At 32.4% G+C, this 18,259-nt stretch overlaps 1 protein-coding gene and 1 non-coding gene across 2 annotated transcripts; one reads left to right on the top strand and one right to left on the bottom strand.

The window, feature by feature from the left end:
- Positions 1 to 1,707: 1,707 nt before the first annotated feature.
- On the bottom strand, positions 1,708 to 1,778 carry Trnag-ccc. The gene has a single exon. It is a non-coding gene; the product is annotated as a tRNA-Gly (tRNA).
- Positions 1,779 to 2,503: 725 nt separating this feature from the next.
- LOC110996136 (zinc finger-containing ubiquitin peptidase 1) lies at positions 2,504 to 13,149 on the top strand. The gene is made up of 15 exons (XM_022263675.2): positions 2,504 to 2,655; positions 6,097 to 6,333; positions 6,577 to 6,908; positions 7,002 to 7,177; positions 7,427 to 7,768; positions 7,959 to 8,066; positions 8,314 to 8,430; positions 8,931 to 9,102; positions 9,566 to 9,689; positions 10,019 to 10,172; positions 10,473 to 10,564; positions 10,988 to 11,118; positions 11,366 to 11,454; positions 11,861 to 12,001; positions 12,875 to 13,149. Exons 2-15 carry the CDS (start codon positions 6,101 to 6,103, stop codon positions 12,908 to 12,910), a joined length of 2,247 nt encoding a protein of 748 aa, XP_022119367.2. The 5' UTR covers positions 2,504 to 2,655; positions 6,097 to 6,100; the 3' UTR covers positions 12,911 to 13,149.
- Positions 13,150 to 18,259: the final 5,110 nt, after the last annotated feature.

Below are 18,259 nucleotides of genomic sequence, written 5' to 3'. Positions count from 1 at the left end.
GTCAAACTCGTTAAAATTATTCCGGGCTAGAAGTAGGCAAGTTCGTTATTTTTAATTGTTTTGACCAATTTAACTTTCTCCATTTGAGCCCTCGATCCATGTATTATACTAGGTACAGCGTATTTATCTGTTTGGTTATTTAATAATTAATCGAAATTTCGCTTGCCCAAGAGAACAATGTTTTGAAACACTATTACGACTGTGTTTTCTCATTATGGAATTCGGAATTTTTTTTGTCAAGAAAAGTTATAAAACATTTTACTTAAAAAACACGAGGAATGAGGATGTCTTTATAATTAAAATTATTTTCTGGAGAATGTTAGTAATACTCTTTTACTTAATTAAACTTACCTGAAATAGATAGCAGCAACCATAATCACAGTTTTAGTTTAGATTGTAATTCTACCACATAATCATAAAATTTATGTGACAGATTAAAAACGGATCAAGAGCGGTAATATACCTATGTTTCATTATATTTCGATCGAATACTATGGTAAAAATTATTATACTAAAATCACCGTCGTAATGTCCAGTTACTGTGTCTTCTGTAATTATATTTTAAAATAGTGTAAAAGTCGTAAAACGCTCTTTACTCTAATTAGGTAAAATACAGTAATATACATTCGTTACTCTTTAACTATTTATATTAAAACATAACAATGTTTAAATCGTTAAATAAAAAAAATAGTATATACATATATTTGTATATGTAATGTACATAGTATCCCAGTAATACTTACTAGTAATAGCATATTTACCGTTTACGAGTTTGTTCCCCGGGGCAAGCGATTTGTAAGCCGTTTTATTCCTGTCTTATTTCAAAGAGTCAAACTTTACTATATTTTATTGCTATAAATCATAATGTGTCCGCGACTGCGAAGACAGTATATATCTGTAACTTATGCATCTAAATGCCTATACTAAAATGTAGGAAGTTTTGAAATCATCGCCAAGATTACTATTTATTTAAATGCTATGGTGCAAAGGTACGCCAAACTAATGATGGACTTGACTAATCATTACACATTTCACACTACAGAAATATAACTTGAGAAATCTCCACGTTATAGGGGCATATACCGCGTTATACAGGACCAATATGATAATACATAACATAAAACTTATACTTTAAGCATAATGCCGTCAGAAAACTGACTTTTAAAGACACACTGCATTAAATATATTTGCATTATTATTAAAAAGCACTTCCAGGACTTTAAAAACCTCCTTTGTGGCGAAAAGACGGGAAAACTGTACGCTAAGTTAAAGAAAGCTTTGTTGCATGAAATAGGATTCTATTATGCACAGACTATAAAGCTAATGATATTGCCCGCCATTTCACGTACGTGCTGTCATTTGTCAATTGTCATTGCCATATTAAAATATTACGAGACTCGGGAGCGGGAGTGTTCCCGGAGTGACGTTTTATTTCATGGTGCAATTCATATGACTTGGTTATCGTAAAGTTAATTTATCATTTATGAATAATATCACACATTAAATTAGTGTTTTGTTGCTATGTTATTGCAATTTTTATAATGTCTTGAAGAAATGTCTGAATTAACTATTTAATAAGATTTGATAAATACACTTATTTAGACTATAAAGTTTATCAGTATTCAATTTATTTTTGAGTCAAAAACAATGTCATATAGACAAAAATATTTTGAAAAAATATTTCCTTAAAGTCATCCAAAAACTTAATGCACTGCCCGGGAATCGAACCCGGGTCGCAAGAATGGGAATCTTGCATGATACCACTACACCAGCAGTGCGCGATATTGCAGATTGAAAATATGTAATATACTGATATTAATAATATACGAATACTTAGTTCTTAAAGATATTTATTCAAGAAATTAAAACATTTTTCCCTCAAATAGGTATAGATACGCTCAGGTAGGTAGTACAAAAAATAATCGAAAAATTAAAAAAAATCTTATCAGCTAACGGGACCAAAGTTATCAATTAACTGGTTATAAACTTTATTAAATGCATTATCAAAATATTGTACTAATACCTACATATACATACCTAATATATCAATATTTGTGTACATCTTACATCTTTACGCCCACGAAAAAATTCTAGATCAAGCAATTTTCTTAATTCCTGTAATTAACACCCATCTGGATTGCATCTCTGAAAACTGCATTCTTTAATACAGTATCTATTACCTAGTGCCTGAAACTCAACATCGTGCTTAACTGAGCCGCCGACAGATGGAGTAAACAATGTAATACAATATGTCAGAAAATAACAAAACGTAGTAATTATATATGTATAAACAAAATAAAAGTAAATACATTAGTTGAAATTCAAGCAATATTTATGTAATTATTACACTTAAGTTGTCCTTCGATATTCGTAGTAATTCGAATAATTTATTCATTTAAATTTAGTTCATTTTCCTGTCACTAGGGGCGCTTTTGTAGTTCCGCATGCGTAGTTGTTTTCCTGTTTTTTTTTCAATGCCCGTGAATTTCATGAATGGCGCTCGTTCACAGTCGATAGAACAATAATAAAATGTATATTATTTAAATGTCAGAAAATGTCAGAACAAATAGCTCATATTATCAAGAAAAAACCGATTAGATAGTGTTGTGAACAGAAGACGTTGGGTTTCCCGCTAAAATTTGACAATAAATAATTGTAAGTAATCTTTCCTTTTGCTTAATCTATTATAGGAATGAAAATTAAGAAGGTAAATTATATGTTTAAAATATTAATCAGATAATTATATTTAAAGTAAATGTAGATTAAATATTTTCTAGCGGCACTTTTTCCTTGAAAACAAAACTGCGGTAATTTTATTGATTTGACACTTCGCTCAATTCAATGTTGTGAATCGTCACTATGCGAACTTTTTTGTATTCCTTTAAATACGCTAATTATTTTTATTAATTCATTTATTCCCAGATTATAGATGAATTTTGTAACTGATTGTATTAGTACTTTTAATCATTCAACACAATATGTCAATATTTTCTATCATATTATCTCTTTAGTTAAACATATTTTTGTAGTATATAATATAAAGCTATTACAGTTATTCTGTATATAATAATATAAATATATTCAACCTGAGTCTTAGGTTTAAGATACGAATACTGTTTACATGCTGTACATTTTGGTATTTCATTTATAAGCAATGTAGGACCAGAGATTATTCAATTATTTGTGGGGTTTAAAAAACAATAAACAAATGAATATTACAGATTAAATTAAAAACGAAAATTTTAAACAGACAAAATTTATGGTCACTTGTCAAAAGAAATTAGTCAAATTTTAAATTATACTTTTATCTTTAGGTTACCTCATTGAGAAATTAGCTACTAATCTTTTAATAAACAATTGGCGCCAGAAATAAAAGCATGTCATATTGCAATTTGTAAAAGATCGATACTGATAAATCATGAGCTTAGGAAGGATAATTTTATTGCTTTAAACAGTCGAGACTCGAGAATTGTCTAGGTTTTTAGGTCAAGTGTTCTGTCTGCCAAACAAATTTTATATGAAGACAAGCGTAATGTGGCGTAAGATGTTAAACATACATTATATTAAAATAAAATGTTTTGTCTGTTTTCCTTAAATTTATAGCAGTGCTTACGTTTAAATTGAACTTTTAGTAAGTGTTATATATACTGTGGCCATATGGTAAGAAACAAGAAGGGAAAATGGACAAAAGATGTTACTGACTGGTATCCTCGGGATGGGAAAAGAAAGAAAGGAAGGCAAAAAACAAGATGGGAGGATGATATTAGGAAGATAGCTGGAACAACATGGCAAAGAAAAGCCGCAGATAGACATGGATGGGAAAGCCTAGGGGAGGCCTATGCCAAAAGGCAAACTGATACCGAAAATTGAAATAAATCTAATGTATATTTGTATCAGGTTAATCAGTAATAAAGGCTATTTTTATTTTATTTATTTTATATATAATGTAAATTAATATTCTTTATAACAAGTCTAAAGGCAGGTGTCGAGATATAGCACTAAATATGATTTAAAATGTCAAAAACGTCATAAATTTTGTCACACTAGAGTTATAGTTCGCGCTAATACTCATTTTCGGTTCACATTCTGTATACGATCACGTGTAATAAAATGTTAATAAAACCTTTTATGTAATTTTAGATGCTAGGTAGCCAAAAGTAGTGTAGGTGACCAAATTAGCTGTTTACGTTATGTCGTTTGATACGCGAATAAATTGTTCTGAAAAGAACAGTTGTACGTTTGCGTAAGATACAAGTGTGTTCTGAAAAGAACAGTTTTATCAGTGTTGTCGCATAGGCTGTAGGCATATCGAAGTGAGCTCAAGAGAGCACATCCGAACGCTTCAGCCGCTGCGCGCAGAAAAGGGTCAAATTTTTGCCGCGCCTCGCTTTTGTTGAAACACGAGTCAGGTAGCGAAAGATCCCTTTCGACCACACCCTGCGCGTATTGGCTGAACGTTTTAAGTTAACATGTCATTACTACTTTTAAGGATAGTTTAAGTTTTTTATACAAATGTATCTATTTTTGTAAAATATTATTCATTCCATATTCAAGATTCAATATACACGCTTATATACTCAGTTCCATTTTCAACCTCTTCTCGGCAAGTTATTAGGGAGTTTTATTTTATCTACAACCAACCAGCTCCTAAAGTGAAATTATTCCTAAAGTGGAAATACTTCCGAAAGTGGTGGTGAGCTCAAGAGAGCACATCCGAACGCTTCAGCCGCTGCGCGCAGAAAAGGGTCAAATTTTTGCCGCGCCTCGCTACCTGACTCGTGTTTCAACAAAAGCGAGGCGCGGCAAAAATTTGACCCTTTTCTGCGCGCAGCGGCTGAAGCGTTCGGATGTGCTCTCTTGAGCTCACTTCGATATGCCTACAGCCTATGCGACAACACTGATAAAACTGTTCTTTTCAGAACACACTTGTATCTTACGCAAACGTACAACTGTTCTTTTCAGAACAATTTATTCGCGTATCAAACGACATAACGTAAACAGCTAATTTGGTCACCTACAGGAGCCTATCTAGATGTTTTTTCGTATTTTGTGAAAGCCTTTTATTACAAATGTTAATATAGTTTTTGAAGTGAAACTTCTTTATCGGCGCGGGCGTTGGAAAAAAAAACTGTCACATTTTTCCGTAACGCGCCATCTTTTTCTTGTCATTACGGATGCTTCATGCAAACATTCGAGAGATTCGAAGCCATTAATAACAAAAATATACAATAACGATTACAATGATACTAATAATTACATTACATTTAATGAAATTATAATTCTAATTCTGTAAAAATTAGTTAACTAATTAACAAAAATTTATAATATATTTCAGAAAATAAGGTAATTTAAAGAAGTTTCACTTCTTACGTGTGTACACTAGTACACGCACACATTTTTTATTGTAAAAGGTCTGACTGAGTCAAAGCAGAAAAAGACTTAACTGATGTATAATATTTACTAACAAGCAGTAGGTACAGGTAAATGTAATCATCAATGTAGACTGTATAACAATTGATTGATTTATTACATATTATTGTATATTATATGCATTTGCATGACAAGAAACTGCCGCATACGTAACTACTAATTGTAGGTACATTTAGTTATCCGTACTTTGTATCACTGTAATTAACAATTATTGTATCGAGATATATAAATATATTTTTTAATATAATGGCAGTCGAGATATTTTAAAGTTATGTTAAATGGCTTCACATTTTTTTAAAAGTAAAAGACATTTCTAGACTATGGTCCCTCAATATTGTCCAAAAACCTAATTATTTAATGTATTTGGCGCATTCTAAAAAAACCTTCTTTCACTCTAGTTCAAATCGTGTTCCACATATCACTTTATAGGGTGCGGAATGTAAACCAAAAGCTTAATAACTTTTTTTATTATGTTGATGGTACTTTTTTGTACAGTTCCACGACCTTCTTACTTTACGTGATTCAATTAAATAGCTAAAAAATAGCGCGTTACTATCAGTTCTCATTCCACAGACTGCATAGAACGTTAACACACTCACTATCCATCCGTTTCTAAAACGCCAACAAATAAATGTTGTTTTTTGTGACATAAGCAAAAATTTACAGCACAATGTCAAGTAGCCCTTTTCCATATACCTGTGAACTATGCGGGGCAGAGGGCCTGACAGATGAGGGGATGCGTTCACATACATTGGAGGCCCACGTGGCAGGAAGACCAGATTGCCCCTTCTGTGACTGCACGGTACCACAGCCACAACTAGTAGGCCATGTGCAAAGAGTCCATCTACACTATCTCACGCCAGAAAGAGAGCTAATGGCGTTCATAGATGATCAAAGTCCAGGGTTAGTAAAATGAATAAATGTGATTTTCTTCGGATTCATTCTTTCAAATCGACAGTTTTGTTAAAATATTAGTACCTACACCACAAATTAATTAATACTTTTTAAATTAAAAACATGTAAATGAATTTTGTTTTAGCTGAATGTTTTGCGTCGATCTCAATCGTAATGCGTTTTGTGGGTTTTTTCGCCACGTGACATTTGAAGAAATGTCGAATTATTTTTATAATAAAAGTATAATTTCAGTTACGACGAAGACTCAAAAATGACAACTACAGATAGCTGCAGTTACAACACTCCGGGTTCAATTAACGGATGGCATAGCCCTGTTGAGGTCTCCACGTCTTTTCACAATGGCGCAATATCCAAGAATAATAGTTACTATCACAACGGATATCAGGAAAAGGAGAACTGTAATCATAGAAGCGAAAAAGACGAAGATAGATTCTCAAGGTCGCCTAAAAATCTTAATCTAGCTAATGGTGTGAAAAATAACAATATAAGTAATGGAGTTATTAAAAAGAAAAATAAAGAAACTGCAAACGAAAAGGAATTGATGAATGGCCTTGATAAGAAAAGTGGGTATAGAAAATAGGGGAATAATCGAATAATTGTTATCATAAATCAATACGACAGATAATACTAATTTTATATTTAAACTTTTTCCGCAGGTGTTAATTCAAGCCCAACGCACAATAACGTAAATAACTATGATGGTTCACCAAAAAATAACAAGTTAGCTATGGCAAGTGCTGGACAGGGTTCACCCTTGAGATCACAGTTAGCTTTAAAACTAAAGTCGAATACACCAAAAAAATTGGCACCGACTCCAAGTCCAACTGTCCAAGTAAGTGCAAAAATTATATTATTTTTGGCCTGTGTTTAAAACACACAGATAAACTTTAGTAAATCGACTGTATATAACTGTCAAAAATCTGAAATAGTTGGCGGGAATTGAAATTTGAAAGTGTACACTTGTCATAATTTTTTAAATTTACTAGTTTTTACTACTTTAAATTCTAATGTTATATTAAATATACTTATTCATTGAGCTTAACATTCGTTACATTATATCGAATAATATATTTACTTACAGTGTCTTCTTTGTGATTTTACGTCATCATGTCCGAGGAAATTGGAAGAACATATAAATCGTGCACACTTCGATTTAACGTCTCCTTCTGTTATGGGAAATGAAAATTCTTATGATAATTTAGATAATGCCACATTAAGTCTAACGAACCCTACATTAGGTCTCGCAAATCCTACAATAAACTTAGATAATCCTACGTTGGCGTTGAGTGCCATGGCGTTGTCACCTGGACCACATAGCTCGTCATTCCAGTGTCCAATTTGTGAGAAAGAATTCGCGAATGGATCTGACGTGGAACTTCATGTGAATGTGGAACATCGGGACATCTTGAGTCCCCAAAAACCAGTTAGTATTTTATTTACAAATCAATTTCTGTTAAAGAATAGTTGTTGGTAGCAATATTATAAATTTTTAATAAATATCCCAGCTATTGGGGTACCTATCATTGTTTTTAATTTTAGTTAATTCACTTATATTTGATATTTCAGTCTTAATAATCATAATATGTTGGGAAAGTGTAATTTTAAAATTTCAGGAGCAAGTAGACAATGCATCTTGCGATGATGTGATTATGATGGAAGAGAGTCCTGTCAGCAATTGTCCAATATGTTGTCAGCCATTACCAATCTCGCAGCATGAATTGGTAATTTTATCTAATAAGAAATAATTAGCCAACTAAAACTAGAGTGAAATACTAGGCAGTGGAAAATATCTTTCTTAATCTTAATTAATTTTGGGTATGCATATCTCACAAATACATGTATATTGACTTGAGTAATTAAAACTTTACTGTAACCTGTACCAAACAAGTAATATATACAAGGTTTTTGATTTGTAGACTTAACTGCTGCTATACATATAAAGTTTATAAATTAAATATTTTGCTCTAGATTCAGCACATAGAGGAACATTTTGAAAGAGGCGAAGATATGGGTGCTTCATCATTGTCAGAAGCTGAAAGAGAAGCTCAGAAGACACGGGAAGAACAAGAGTTTCAGTTACTTAGGGTCTGTATATGATTTTATAATTATTATTGTTTTGATAAAAATAAGAAGATTTTTAGTGGTAGGCTTGCAATGTGTTTATATTTAAGTAAAACCTAACAAAACCACATTATTATCAGACTCAGATATGGAATAACACCTGGTACTACCAAAAGCACTCATTGTAGATTTGATTTTATCTAAGTATGTGATACTTGACACTATAATTTCAGTAGTTGACTTTAATTAAAACACATATAACAATATAAATTCCTTGAAAAAAAAAAACACAAACTTACCTATAACTTATGCCTGATTTTGCTTTAATTCAATCAGGGCAAGTATTATAAAGCCCATAAAAAATTGAATTACACAACAAATTAATTTGTTAAATTTTACTGTGTAAGTATTTAATAAAAGAAGAAATAAAAGTGTTACCTACATAATTAATCAGCTAAGATGTAAAAATATAATAAGCCTAGTATGGAATTATTTGATTATTCCAAATAATAAATTAACTGTAGGCTCAATATGGTATGGAAGAAGATGAAGAAGGCTACAGTAGTCGAGCAGCTAGCAGTCTCAAGCGAGCGGTGTACAGTGGAGCCCTATCAGTAGCTGGCTATTATGAACGCAGTGTAGGTCTTCGTCGGGCCTCTGCTTCTGGCTTGGACACAGGGTGTTCTAAAACTAGTGGTAAGTTAATTTGGCAAAATATTTATTTTGTTAGAGGGCCATCCTTCTGTAAATTCTGTGCTTTTTAAATGTTTATTACTTTACAAAAATTGTGTCCAGAGATATGTTAATTGGTTTTAACAACAGTATAAAAAGTAGATGATTTCTTTTATTATTCAAAACTAGCTTTGACGGTTTCATCTGTGGTGATTCAGCCATTGCACATTATAATATTTTCGATGAAAAATAATTTTGCCATATTTTTGTTATAATTAACTTGATGATAGTTCTGTACGCATTATTATTCTTTTGTCTCTTTCTGTTATATTGTTATTAACCTATAATAAAAAGAGACAGATGCATACTATACAAACATAGTATAGATATATTTTTTATGATAAAGAGATGGAGTTTATCCGAACTTTTGTGTGTATTTTGGAATTAATACAAATAACATATAGATTACACTAATTATATGTTCTAGGAATATTGGAAAGGATAGTGCAACTAAATGCTCAGAACCCGAGTATTGTGAAGACCTATCTGTGCAGTGCGGTGGACCACTATGCCAGTACTTATGGGGATAGGGGCTGGGGGTGTGGTTATAGGTGAGTTAATTTTTAAAATTTTTAATTTTTAAAAGATTTTGTTGCTTATTTCTGTTTGAATTAAATTTATATAACTACATCTGACTGGTGTCTAGTGCATAGCCGGCCTATGGTCGAAGAGTACATATACACAATTGAAAGGTTCACAGTGGTTTAGATTGTGCTATACATAAAACATATAAACATAGTAATTATAAGGATTATTATTTTTTAAATACAGAAAAAAATGGCGACCTTCTAGGGGCCAGGGGGCCGTTGCAACTCAAGCCCCAAGAGGGATCTTAGTTAGATTGTATTTATATTTTATAAAATTTGGACTTATTTAACAGGAACATGCAAATGGTACTCTCGTCTCTCCTCCGTCACCCCCCATTTGCGGCTTTGCTCAGCGGGGTCACTGAACGTGAGTGCGACTGCGTACCTTCAATACCCACTTTACAACGACTCGTCGAGAGGGCTTGGAGTCTCGGCTTCGATACCCAGGTTAGATATATAATCATTTTAATAAATAATCATATGATATTGCTCTTATTTAAACCGGATACGTCTGCATGGTCATGCATGGTCATATATAGTTTTGCATGGTCGGTCAACTGAATGCTTCTAGTTCATTCCAGGTGTTGCATAGGACTTATGATCTTTATTTTTTATATCTTTCATCTAACAGTAGTTGACCATGCTGTCACTAACAACTAACGATATGGTTATTTATTTCATAACGAAGTGCTTGATCGCAATTGAATTGCAAATTTGTGACGTCATTACATTAAAAGCCTTCAACAGGGTTCCGAACAGTTGGGTTCGAAGCTGCACAACACGAGGAAATGGATTGGGGCTTGCGAAGTGGTCACTGTACTCTCCTCACTCAGGATAAAGTAAGTCTTACTTCACTGTACTCAGAAATTCTCCCCTAAGTCCTAATTGTGCAGACACAAAAGCATGAACATCTACTTGGGGAGCGTAACATAAGTATTACATAACAAATTTTGGGGGTGTTTGGGGTCAAACTGTAAACATAGCTAGTAAAAGAAAATCAGTCAAAAAACGGGGGAAAAGATAAGTGATGTTGGCAATCGCTTTGGATTTTTCTTCTCTCCATTTAACGACACCTCTCTATAACGTTATAAAATGCAGTCCCTTCAGTGTCGTTATATAGAACTTACACTGTATATATATATATTTATTTATCAATTCAAAGACAACAGATGGCTGATCACCGACTTGTCTATGAAAGACACTTTACCAGATGAGCCCTCCACCTCTGTTCTATAAAAGAAAACAAAGAAAATGTTTTCCAGGTGTTCACTAATAGACTTCCATAAGCCGACATCAGCTGACGGAAGCCACCCAGCCCTTTTCGAGTGGGTCCACAAGTACTTCCATGATGAACCCCAAGCATTTAAACCGCCTTTGTACTTACAGCATCAAGGTATTTTGATACTTAAGTATTGCACTTCTTGCCTACCTTATGTAATTTAATCCATGTTTTTTTTCTTTTACTCACAGTGGTTATCTGGAAGAAATCGCTCGAAATCGCTAAAATCAAACGCAAATCGCTTTTCATTAATTCTTACTTATTAGAGTCAGATAATTTCGTAAACTAAAGTATAAAAAGATTTATTATTAAAAAAAACATATATAATAAAATTAAATATATTTTTCTATAATAATTCTAGGTCATTCGCGAACCATAATTGGCTATGAGAAACACAAGGACGGCAAGGCGACATTACTAGTGTTAGACCCATCGCATTCGCCAGCACAGGTAATTTAAAAAAAATATTTACAAAAAAAATAGATATATTTGTAATTAAAATAGATAAATAAATTCAATAAAAATTTGATGAAACAAAAATAAATTAAATAAAAAATATTTATTATATATGTAAAAACACAACAATAATTAAAACTTCAAAACAAAAAAGCACAGGTAATTAAAAAAAATAGTAACAAAAATTTAGATACATATTTGTAATTAAAATAGATAAATAAATTCAATTAAAATTTGATGAAACAAAAATAAATTCAATAAAAAATATTTGTTAGAAATATTAAAAAAAAAACAAAAAAAAATTAGAAGAAAAAAAAAGAATATTTTTCTTTATAGGTAATATTAGTGTAAGCGGTTTAACCGTAATTTTAACTGCAGTTTTAACTCCACTCCATTACAGGTGCGTCAAGTAGTGTGTGGAAGTGTGAGCGCGTGCGCCGGTGCATTGAGATTATTAAGGCGCGGCTCCAGTGCACTTAGAGCTAGACAGTACCAGCTTTTGTGTGTCACCGGTCTTATTTCTAATGACCGGGAGTATGAGGTAAGGTAAAAAAAAACTGACTTTATCACCTATTTTTATGTCAGGCAAATGTGGTATCAATTTTTTTTTTACTAATACATTGTAAGCTGTCAATTTGACGTTTCTCTATGATTGCTGAAAAGTACGTAAATGTAAATTTGCGTTTGGTATATAACAAAATAGCGAATTAAATATATAAATATATAAGAGCGTACAAAATTTTTAAAAGGCCGGCAACGCACTCTCGAGCCCTCTAGCATCGAGAGTGTCCGTGGGCGGCGGTATCACTTAACATCAGGTGATCCTCCTGCCCGTTTGCCCCCTGTTCTATAAAATAATAATAATAGCGGACCTAACAGACAGAATATTTCAGAAATTAATCATCAGAATCAGTCCAGCCGTTTAGTGACACACACCGAATATTTATATAAATATATTAGATATAGATACCAGCCGTTTCAGCCTGAGGTCGTAGGTTCGATCCCGGCTGTGCACCAATGGACTTTCTATATGCCCATTTTACATTTGCTCGAACGGTGAAGGAAAACATCGTGAAGAGACCGGCTTGTCTGTGTGTGTCAGGCACTGGAGACTGACAAATGATCATACAACAGAAATATGTTGTAAGGTTCATATGAATAATCATTGAATTCAAATTCAAAATTTATTTATTCATATAGATAACATAATGTACACTTATGAACGTCAAAAAAAAAGAAATATTAAATGAATCTAATTTTTCATTTACTGTCAGTTCTCAAATCAAGGGCGTAGAACGGAAGAGAAGAACTGGCAATAAACTCTCCGCCACACTTTTTAATCTTTTTCATTTTTTATCTCTTTTTAATTTTTTTGATTAACTAACTACTGTTTATAAGGCTTATATATTTCCAGGCAAGTAAAGTACTTCAGTCGGTTCGTATACCGTAATTTACGGATTCTCCCGCCCGATGTCTACAGGTTCAATAAAGTTAGATTATTAATATTTATTCATTAAATCACTTTAAATAATGTCGAATTGTAATAAGTTCATTATGGTTTGTTGGAGCTTCAGTTATACAGGGTGTGATCAAAGTGAATATAGTGTGTGATTTGATACACAGGGTGTTTGTTAACTTTTTAAACTTTTTCTTCTATATCTTTTTTGTGTATGAAAATTATGAGTTCAAAATGTCAAAAATATATTGTTAATTATTTTTTAAATTTGTTATTTCTGTGTATGAAAATGTCAAAAATATTTTGTTAATTATTTTTAAATTATTTCTTTTGTGTATGAAAATGACGTTTTTGTGTACATGTTAAATACGTTTCTGAAATTTCAAAATGATTTTTTATTATTATTATGTAAAAAAACATCTTACTTGCAATATATATGGTTTTGCTTGAAAATATTATTTATCTATATTTCATTGAGAATACCCGTAAAGTAGACGAATTAACAGAATCATATAATTGAGGTCACACCCTGTATTAAGTATTTATAATTTAGTAATATTTTCTACCTCATATCCTTTGTCAATTATTTTAAGTCAATTCCATAGATATCAGAAATACCATATAAATTGTTGCCATAATTTACGATACCTATAAGATTTTTTGACAATAGAAGCTGATACCAGAATGTCAAAAAATAAGCGGCAAATGTCAGTAAAGTTTATGTCAAAAATATTTTTTACGAAAAAATCGTTTTGACAGAATATAATCGAAAATGTCAGTATCATAAAACCTTCGTACAATATTATAATTTAATATTAAAAACGTTTTCAATATAATATAGTGAGTAATACAATAAATGCTTGTCATTGCCTTGAATAGTATAGGTTTAGGTACTAAAGCACTGAGCTTTTTTTGATTATTTGCACTTAGTTCCTAAAGGAATTGGCGGCTTGGAATTTACCCGAGAGAGTAAAACGAATATAATTATTAAAATTAAAAATATAATTCTTCCCCGATAAGAAATCACTAGAAACGAACATATTATACATTATCAAAATATATAATAATAAAATCGTCGAGCCCATTTTTGAAACCAGGCGCCGTGAAACAGGTAATTTTTTTATATATTTTGTTTTCAAGTTATAACAAAAGTTATAGAAAAAATCTCGGTGTAAAATGGAAGGTTGAAGATGGATCAAATGAAATGGTGCCTATTTAAATATATTTAATATTAAAGAATTCGTGACAATTTTTTTATTTCCATACTAACTTCAATCGACGAATGCACTTCACAGAAATATACAAAAAAAAATTATAGAAAAATTGTCATGAATTTGAATCACGCGCACCTTATTTTAATCTAGTCCTTACGCATACAATGCACTTATTACCTCGTTTTTTGCAATTTCGAATAAATAAATGAAATCCGAGCATTTCTCGCTTAGATTCCTGTTATACAGGTTTGGTGATACTTTTCGCTTAATTAATACTGGGTATAGAGATAAAGGCCACGTTTAATTCAGGGTATTTCATATCCAGACTTGCTCGTAGAAATTTCTTTATACCTGAAATAAGTTGTCCATACTGTGAAGGGAACGTTATGAATCATCTTATAGATGGAATCTGTTGCATATATAATTGGGCTCAATCTGCTAAATACAGGAGAACAGGAAAAAGTGGACTGAATTGGATTGTTCTGGAAAGGTTTATTTTTCCTTGAACTCGGAAATCTGTAAAAAGGCGTCATTCTACTAGCTCTCTTTTCCTTTTCAACATATACATATATACATATCGTTAAGTTTAAACCAAAAAATATTTTTGTGGCTTCATTTTCTTTTTGGTCTTTATACCCAGTATACTTATAAATTTACTTTTTGAAGTGAAAACTGCTCCTTTAGGTAAGATTAGTTCAATTTAAAAACTTATTGAAGTAACATTGTTAACGTGCTATCAGGAAAAGCTTAAATTATTACATTTTACAGTTTTTTTTTGGGTTGGTTTCGTTTTCTAAGACAAATTGTTTATCCATTGTTCGATGTTTGACTTTAAAATGTTTTGGAGAAGGCATTTATTTAGTGGATTAATTTTTTTTAATAATTAAAATAAATCGCTGATAGTTAATGTAAAACAGTTTTATTTGGAATTATATGAACCCAGCGTTTGCTTTAAAAGCGATATATGTTTAAATCAGCTAAACTATGTAATAATTGTTGTGTAATTATAGCGTTGACCAAATTGTTTTAGTAAATTGTTAATTGTTTGTAGTCTATTGGCGTAAGGCACAGACAGACACGATGTATATGGTGTGAAAATAAATGCTCATGCTTAAGTGTCTCTTAAATTTCAAACCGTTCTCAAACCAATCAAATTCTGATTTATTCTTTTTTATTTACGTAAATTAAAACTGTGTTTAATTAAAAGTAATTGTTGGTGTTATCATGAATGGTTAAATTACAAAAAACAGGTTTCAGAAGAAAATCTCATCTGATTTTGACATTGAGTTAAAATTAACAGAAGCTATTTTTATATATTATCTATCCAGTTACGCCACATACTTTTTTCGGTAAAGGCGTCGCTGTCATGGATAAGTATTGCCAGTAAATAAAAATTATATTTTAAAATGTTTTAATAAAACAATATTTACTAGATACTCATCGAGAAAATACAGTTCTAGGCTTAAATAAATGTTTACTGTATACACACAAACTTAGGCACAACTAATATTATGTTAGGTTTTGTTACCTGCACTATTAATATAATATCTTTTAGAATCCTGGCCAGAAAGGTTCGATAATTAAAACTTTAATAATAAATACATTTTAGTTCGATTTTTATTAGATATTGTTTACTGAAAGCACCAAGAAATTACTGAAAAAAAACAGAAATATTTCAAAATTTCGACGGTAGTTCCAATTTCAGTCGCCGACCAAGAAAAGTATGTGGCACTGTAGAACACATGAATTACAAATTATGGCATTATTTTAAACTTAAATTTATCTCATTTTTGGCGTTTGCGCTATACATACTTTTACATTTCCTAGACAAGATAAGATTCTCAGTTTCCTAAAATGTAGTTAAAGTGAAGAACCCGTATTAACTGCAATTATTAATCGAAATATATTTTTTCATTTAACAGTATAAGCGAATTGGTGCTTTTAAGCAGAAATGTAAAAATAATTAAGTTTTGATCACATTTAGACTATGCTTAGCGATGTCAATAATATATATTGCACTCATGTGATATTTATGGATTCGCCATTTTGAATTGCATTTTGATATAAGGGAAACATTATAATTAAAAATACGCTCATAGAAATATGGTTATCTGTCTTCATTAACCTATATCAAAATGTATTTTAAAACTGTAAGGCTTAATTCACAGAAATAATATTAGTACTACTGTGATAGTTCAAGCGATGAGATACAAATCTGTAAGATGTTGCAGCTTTTGAAGTGATCGAGATGTGTTAAGTCACTTGCCTTGTGTAGGGAACGGTAGCTTCGTAGGAACAGCTAGGCTGTGCTAAACTGTTTCTTCAATAAAGTATCATAAGTTATGTTTCGTTTTATTTCCTCCTTTTATTTACAATCCAATTTTTGATGTGTTCGTACTGTGTTTGTTAACACACTAATTGAATACAAATAGACAAATGACATGACAAACTTAAATGTATATAATTTGTATACATAATTACTTTTACTTGTAAATAAGTGTTTTCAATATCAAAAAATTGTATTTACAAAGAATTATATTGTTTACGCATCATCAACGATTATGATGCTAATAAGGCTTCTATATTTTGACTAATCGACGTTTAGCCACTGGCAACATCGAAGACGTGCATCATTTTGTGTATACTAGGTTGTAAGCCCTGACTTACTCTTTCGGTTTTCGGGTCGATCGACAGCCGATGCCGGTGTTGAGTTACATAGTTGTTTCCTGCGACTTATCCAAAGCGTTTGATTGTGTCCAACACGAAGCTAATCGGAAAGCTCCCACAGTATGGCATCAAGAATACCGCACTGAATCTTCTGACTTCCCACTTACACGGTAGAACTCAGAAGGTTGAAGTGAATGGTAATAGGTCCTTTGGGTCGGCAGTAGATATGGGAGTACCACAGGGTTCTTAGACCTTTTTTCTTTCTTGTTTTTATAAATGATCTTTATAGTAGAGAAAAAACATCACAGTTTTGATTCCTGATAATACGTCCTTGATTTTTAAATCAAACTACAGACAACAAATTTTGACGGTGTGAACAATGCTCTCCCTTCGATTGTCCATTGGTTAAGTATGAATAACCTTCTATTTAATTTATGGATACTAGGCCAATTATAAATGATGGAAGGAACTGAATCTGGATGATAGAACTGTGGTCCTCTCATATTGACGGATTGGCGAAGAGACTTAGTTCTGCAGCTTTCGCGGTTACAAAAATTTGATCACTAACTGATATCTAAACTTGTTTATATGTTCGGCATTTGGACAGGACGAAGGAGCAACGGCACAGTGGGCTAATCTCCTGCTTGCCTGAAAAACAACGATTAGGGCACAGTGGGCTAATCTCCTGCTTGCCTGAAAAACAACGATTAGGGCACAGTGGGCTAATCTCCTGCTTGCCTGAAAAACAACGATTAGGGCACAGTGGGCTAATCTCCTGCTTGCCTGAAAAACAACGATTCAAGAAACTGAAACAGCGAGAAGAAACCGGACCGATCTTTTACCGACGACCTTTGGCATAAAATCACGGACACGAATTGCTTTTTGGAATGTAAAAACGCTTAGCACCGACGCTCGACTAGCACAAGCAGAGACAGAAATGATTAGATACAATCTGCAAATACTTGGTTTAAGCGAAGTGCGCAGAAATGGTTTTGGTGAATTGAGAACGTCCAAAGGCCTAACTCTCCTATACTCCGGGAAGGAAAATGAGGATGATGACCTTGAATATGGCGTCGCTTTTCTCCTCTCTAACTCCGCAAAGAGGAGTCTTTTGGACTGGAAACCGATCTCAGACCGAATCATTTGGGCCCGTTTCAACTCAAGAGCCCGTAAGATCTCCATTGTACAGTGTTACGCTCCCACCAACACGTCTGCGGAGGACACCAAGGATGATTTTTACAACACTCTAAATGCCACACTTAAATGTATTAAGAAGCAAGACATTGTGATCGTCATGGGGGACCTTAACGCAAAGGTTGGAAGCGAAAACAGCAACTGTGAGCGTAGCATGGGCAAACACGGACTTGGAGCACGAAACGAGAATGGTGAACGGTTTATAGAGTTCTGCCAACAACATGACCTGACCATCGGTGGGACACTTTTCATTCATCGAGATGTACAT

This window comes from Pieris rapae, chromosome 21, assembly GCF_905147795.1.
Source record: "Pieris rapae chromosome 21, ilPieRapa1.1, whole genome shotgun sequence".
Lineage (NCBI taxonomy): Eukaryota > Metazoa > Arthropoda > Insecta > Lepidoptera > Pieridae > Pieris > Pieris rapae.
Note: the sequence above shows the minus strand (reverse complement) of the source record. Positions and strands in the feature narration are given on the sequence as shown.

Bases quoted from the DNA above. Each gene is read 5' to 3' on its own strand.
- LOC110996136 (XM_022263675.2), top strand. From the start codon at position 6,101: ATGTCAAGTAGCCCTTTTCCATATACCTGTGAACTATGCGGGGCAGAG. The intron at 6,334-6,576 runs GTTAGTAAAATG...GTATAATTTCAG, and splicing joins ATAGATGATCAAAGTCCAGG to TTACGACGAAGACTCAAAAA. The intron at 8,067-8,313 runs GTAATTTTATCT...ATTTTGCTCTAG, and splicing joins CAATCTCGCAGCATGAATTG to ATTCAGCACATAGAGGAACA.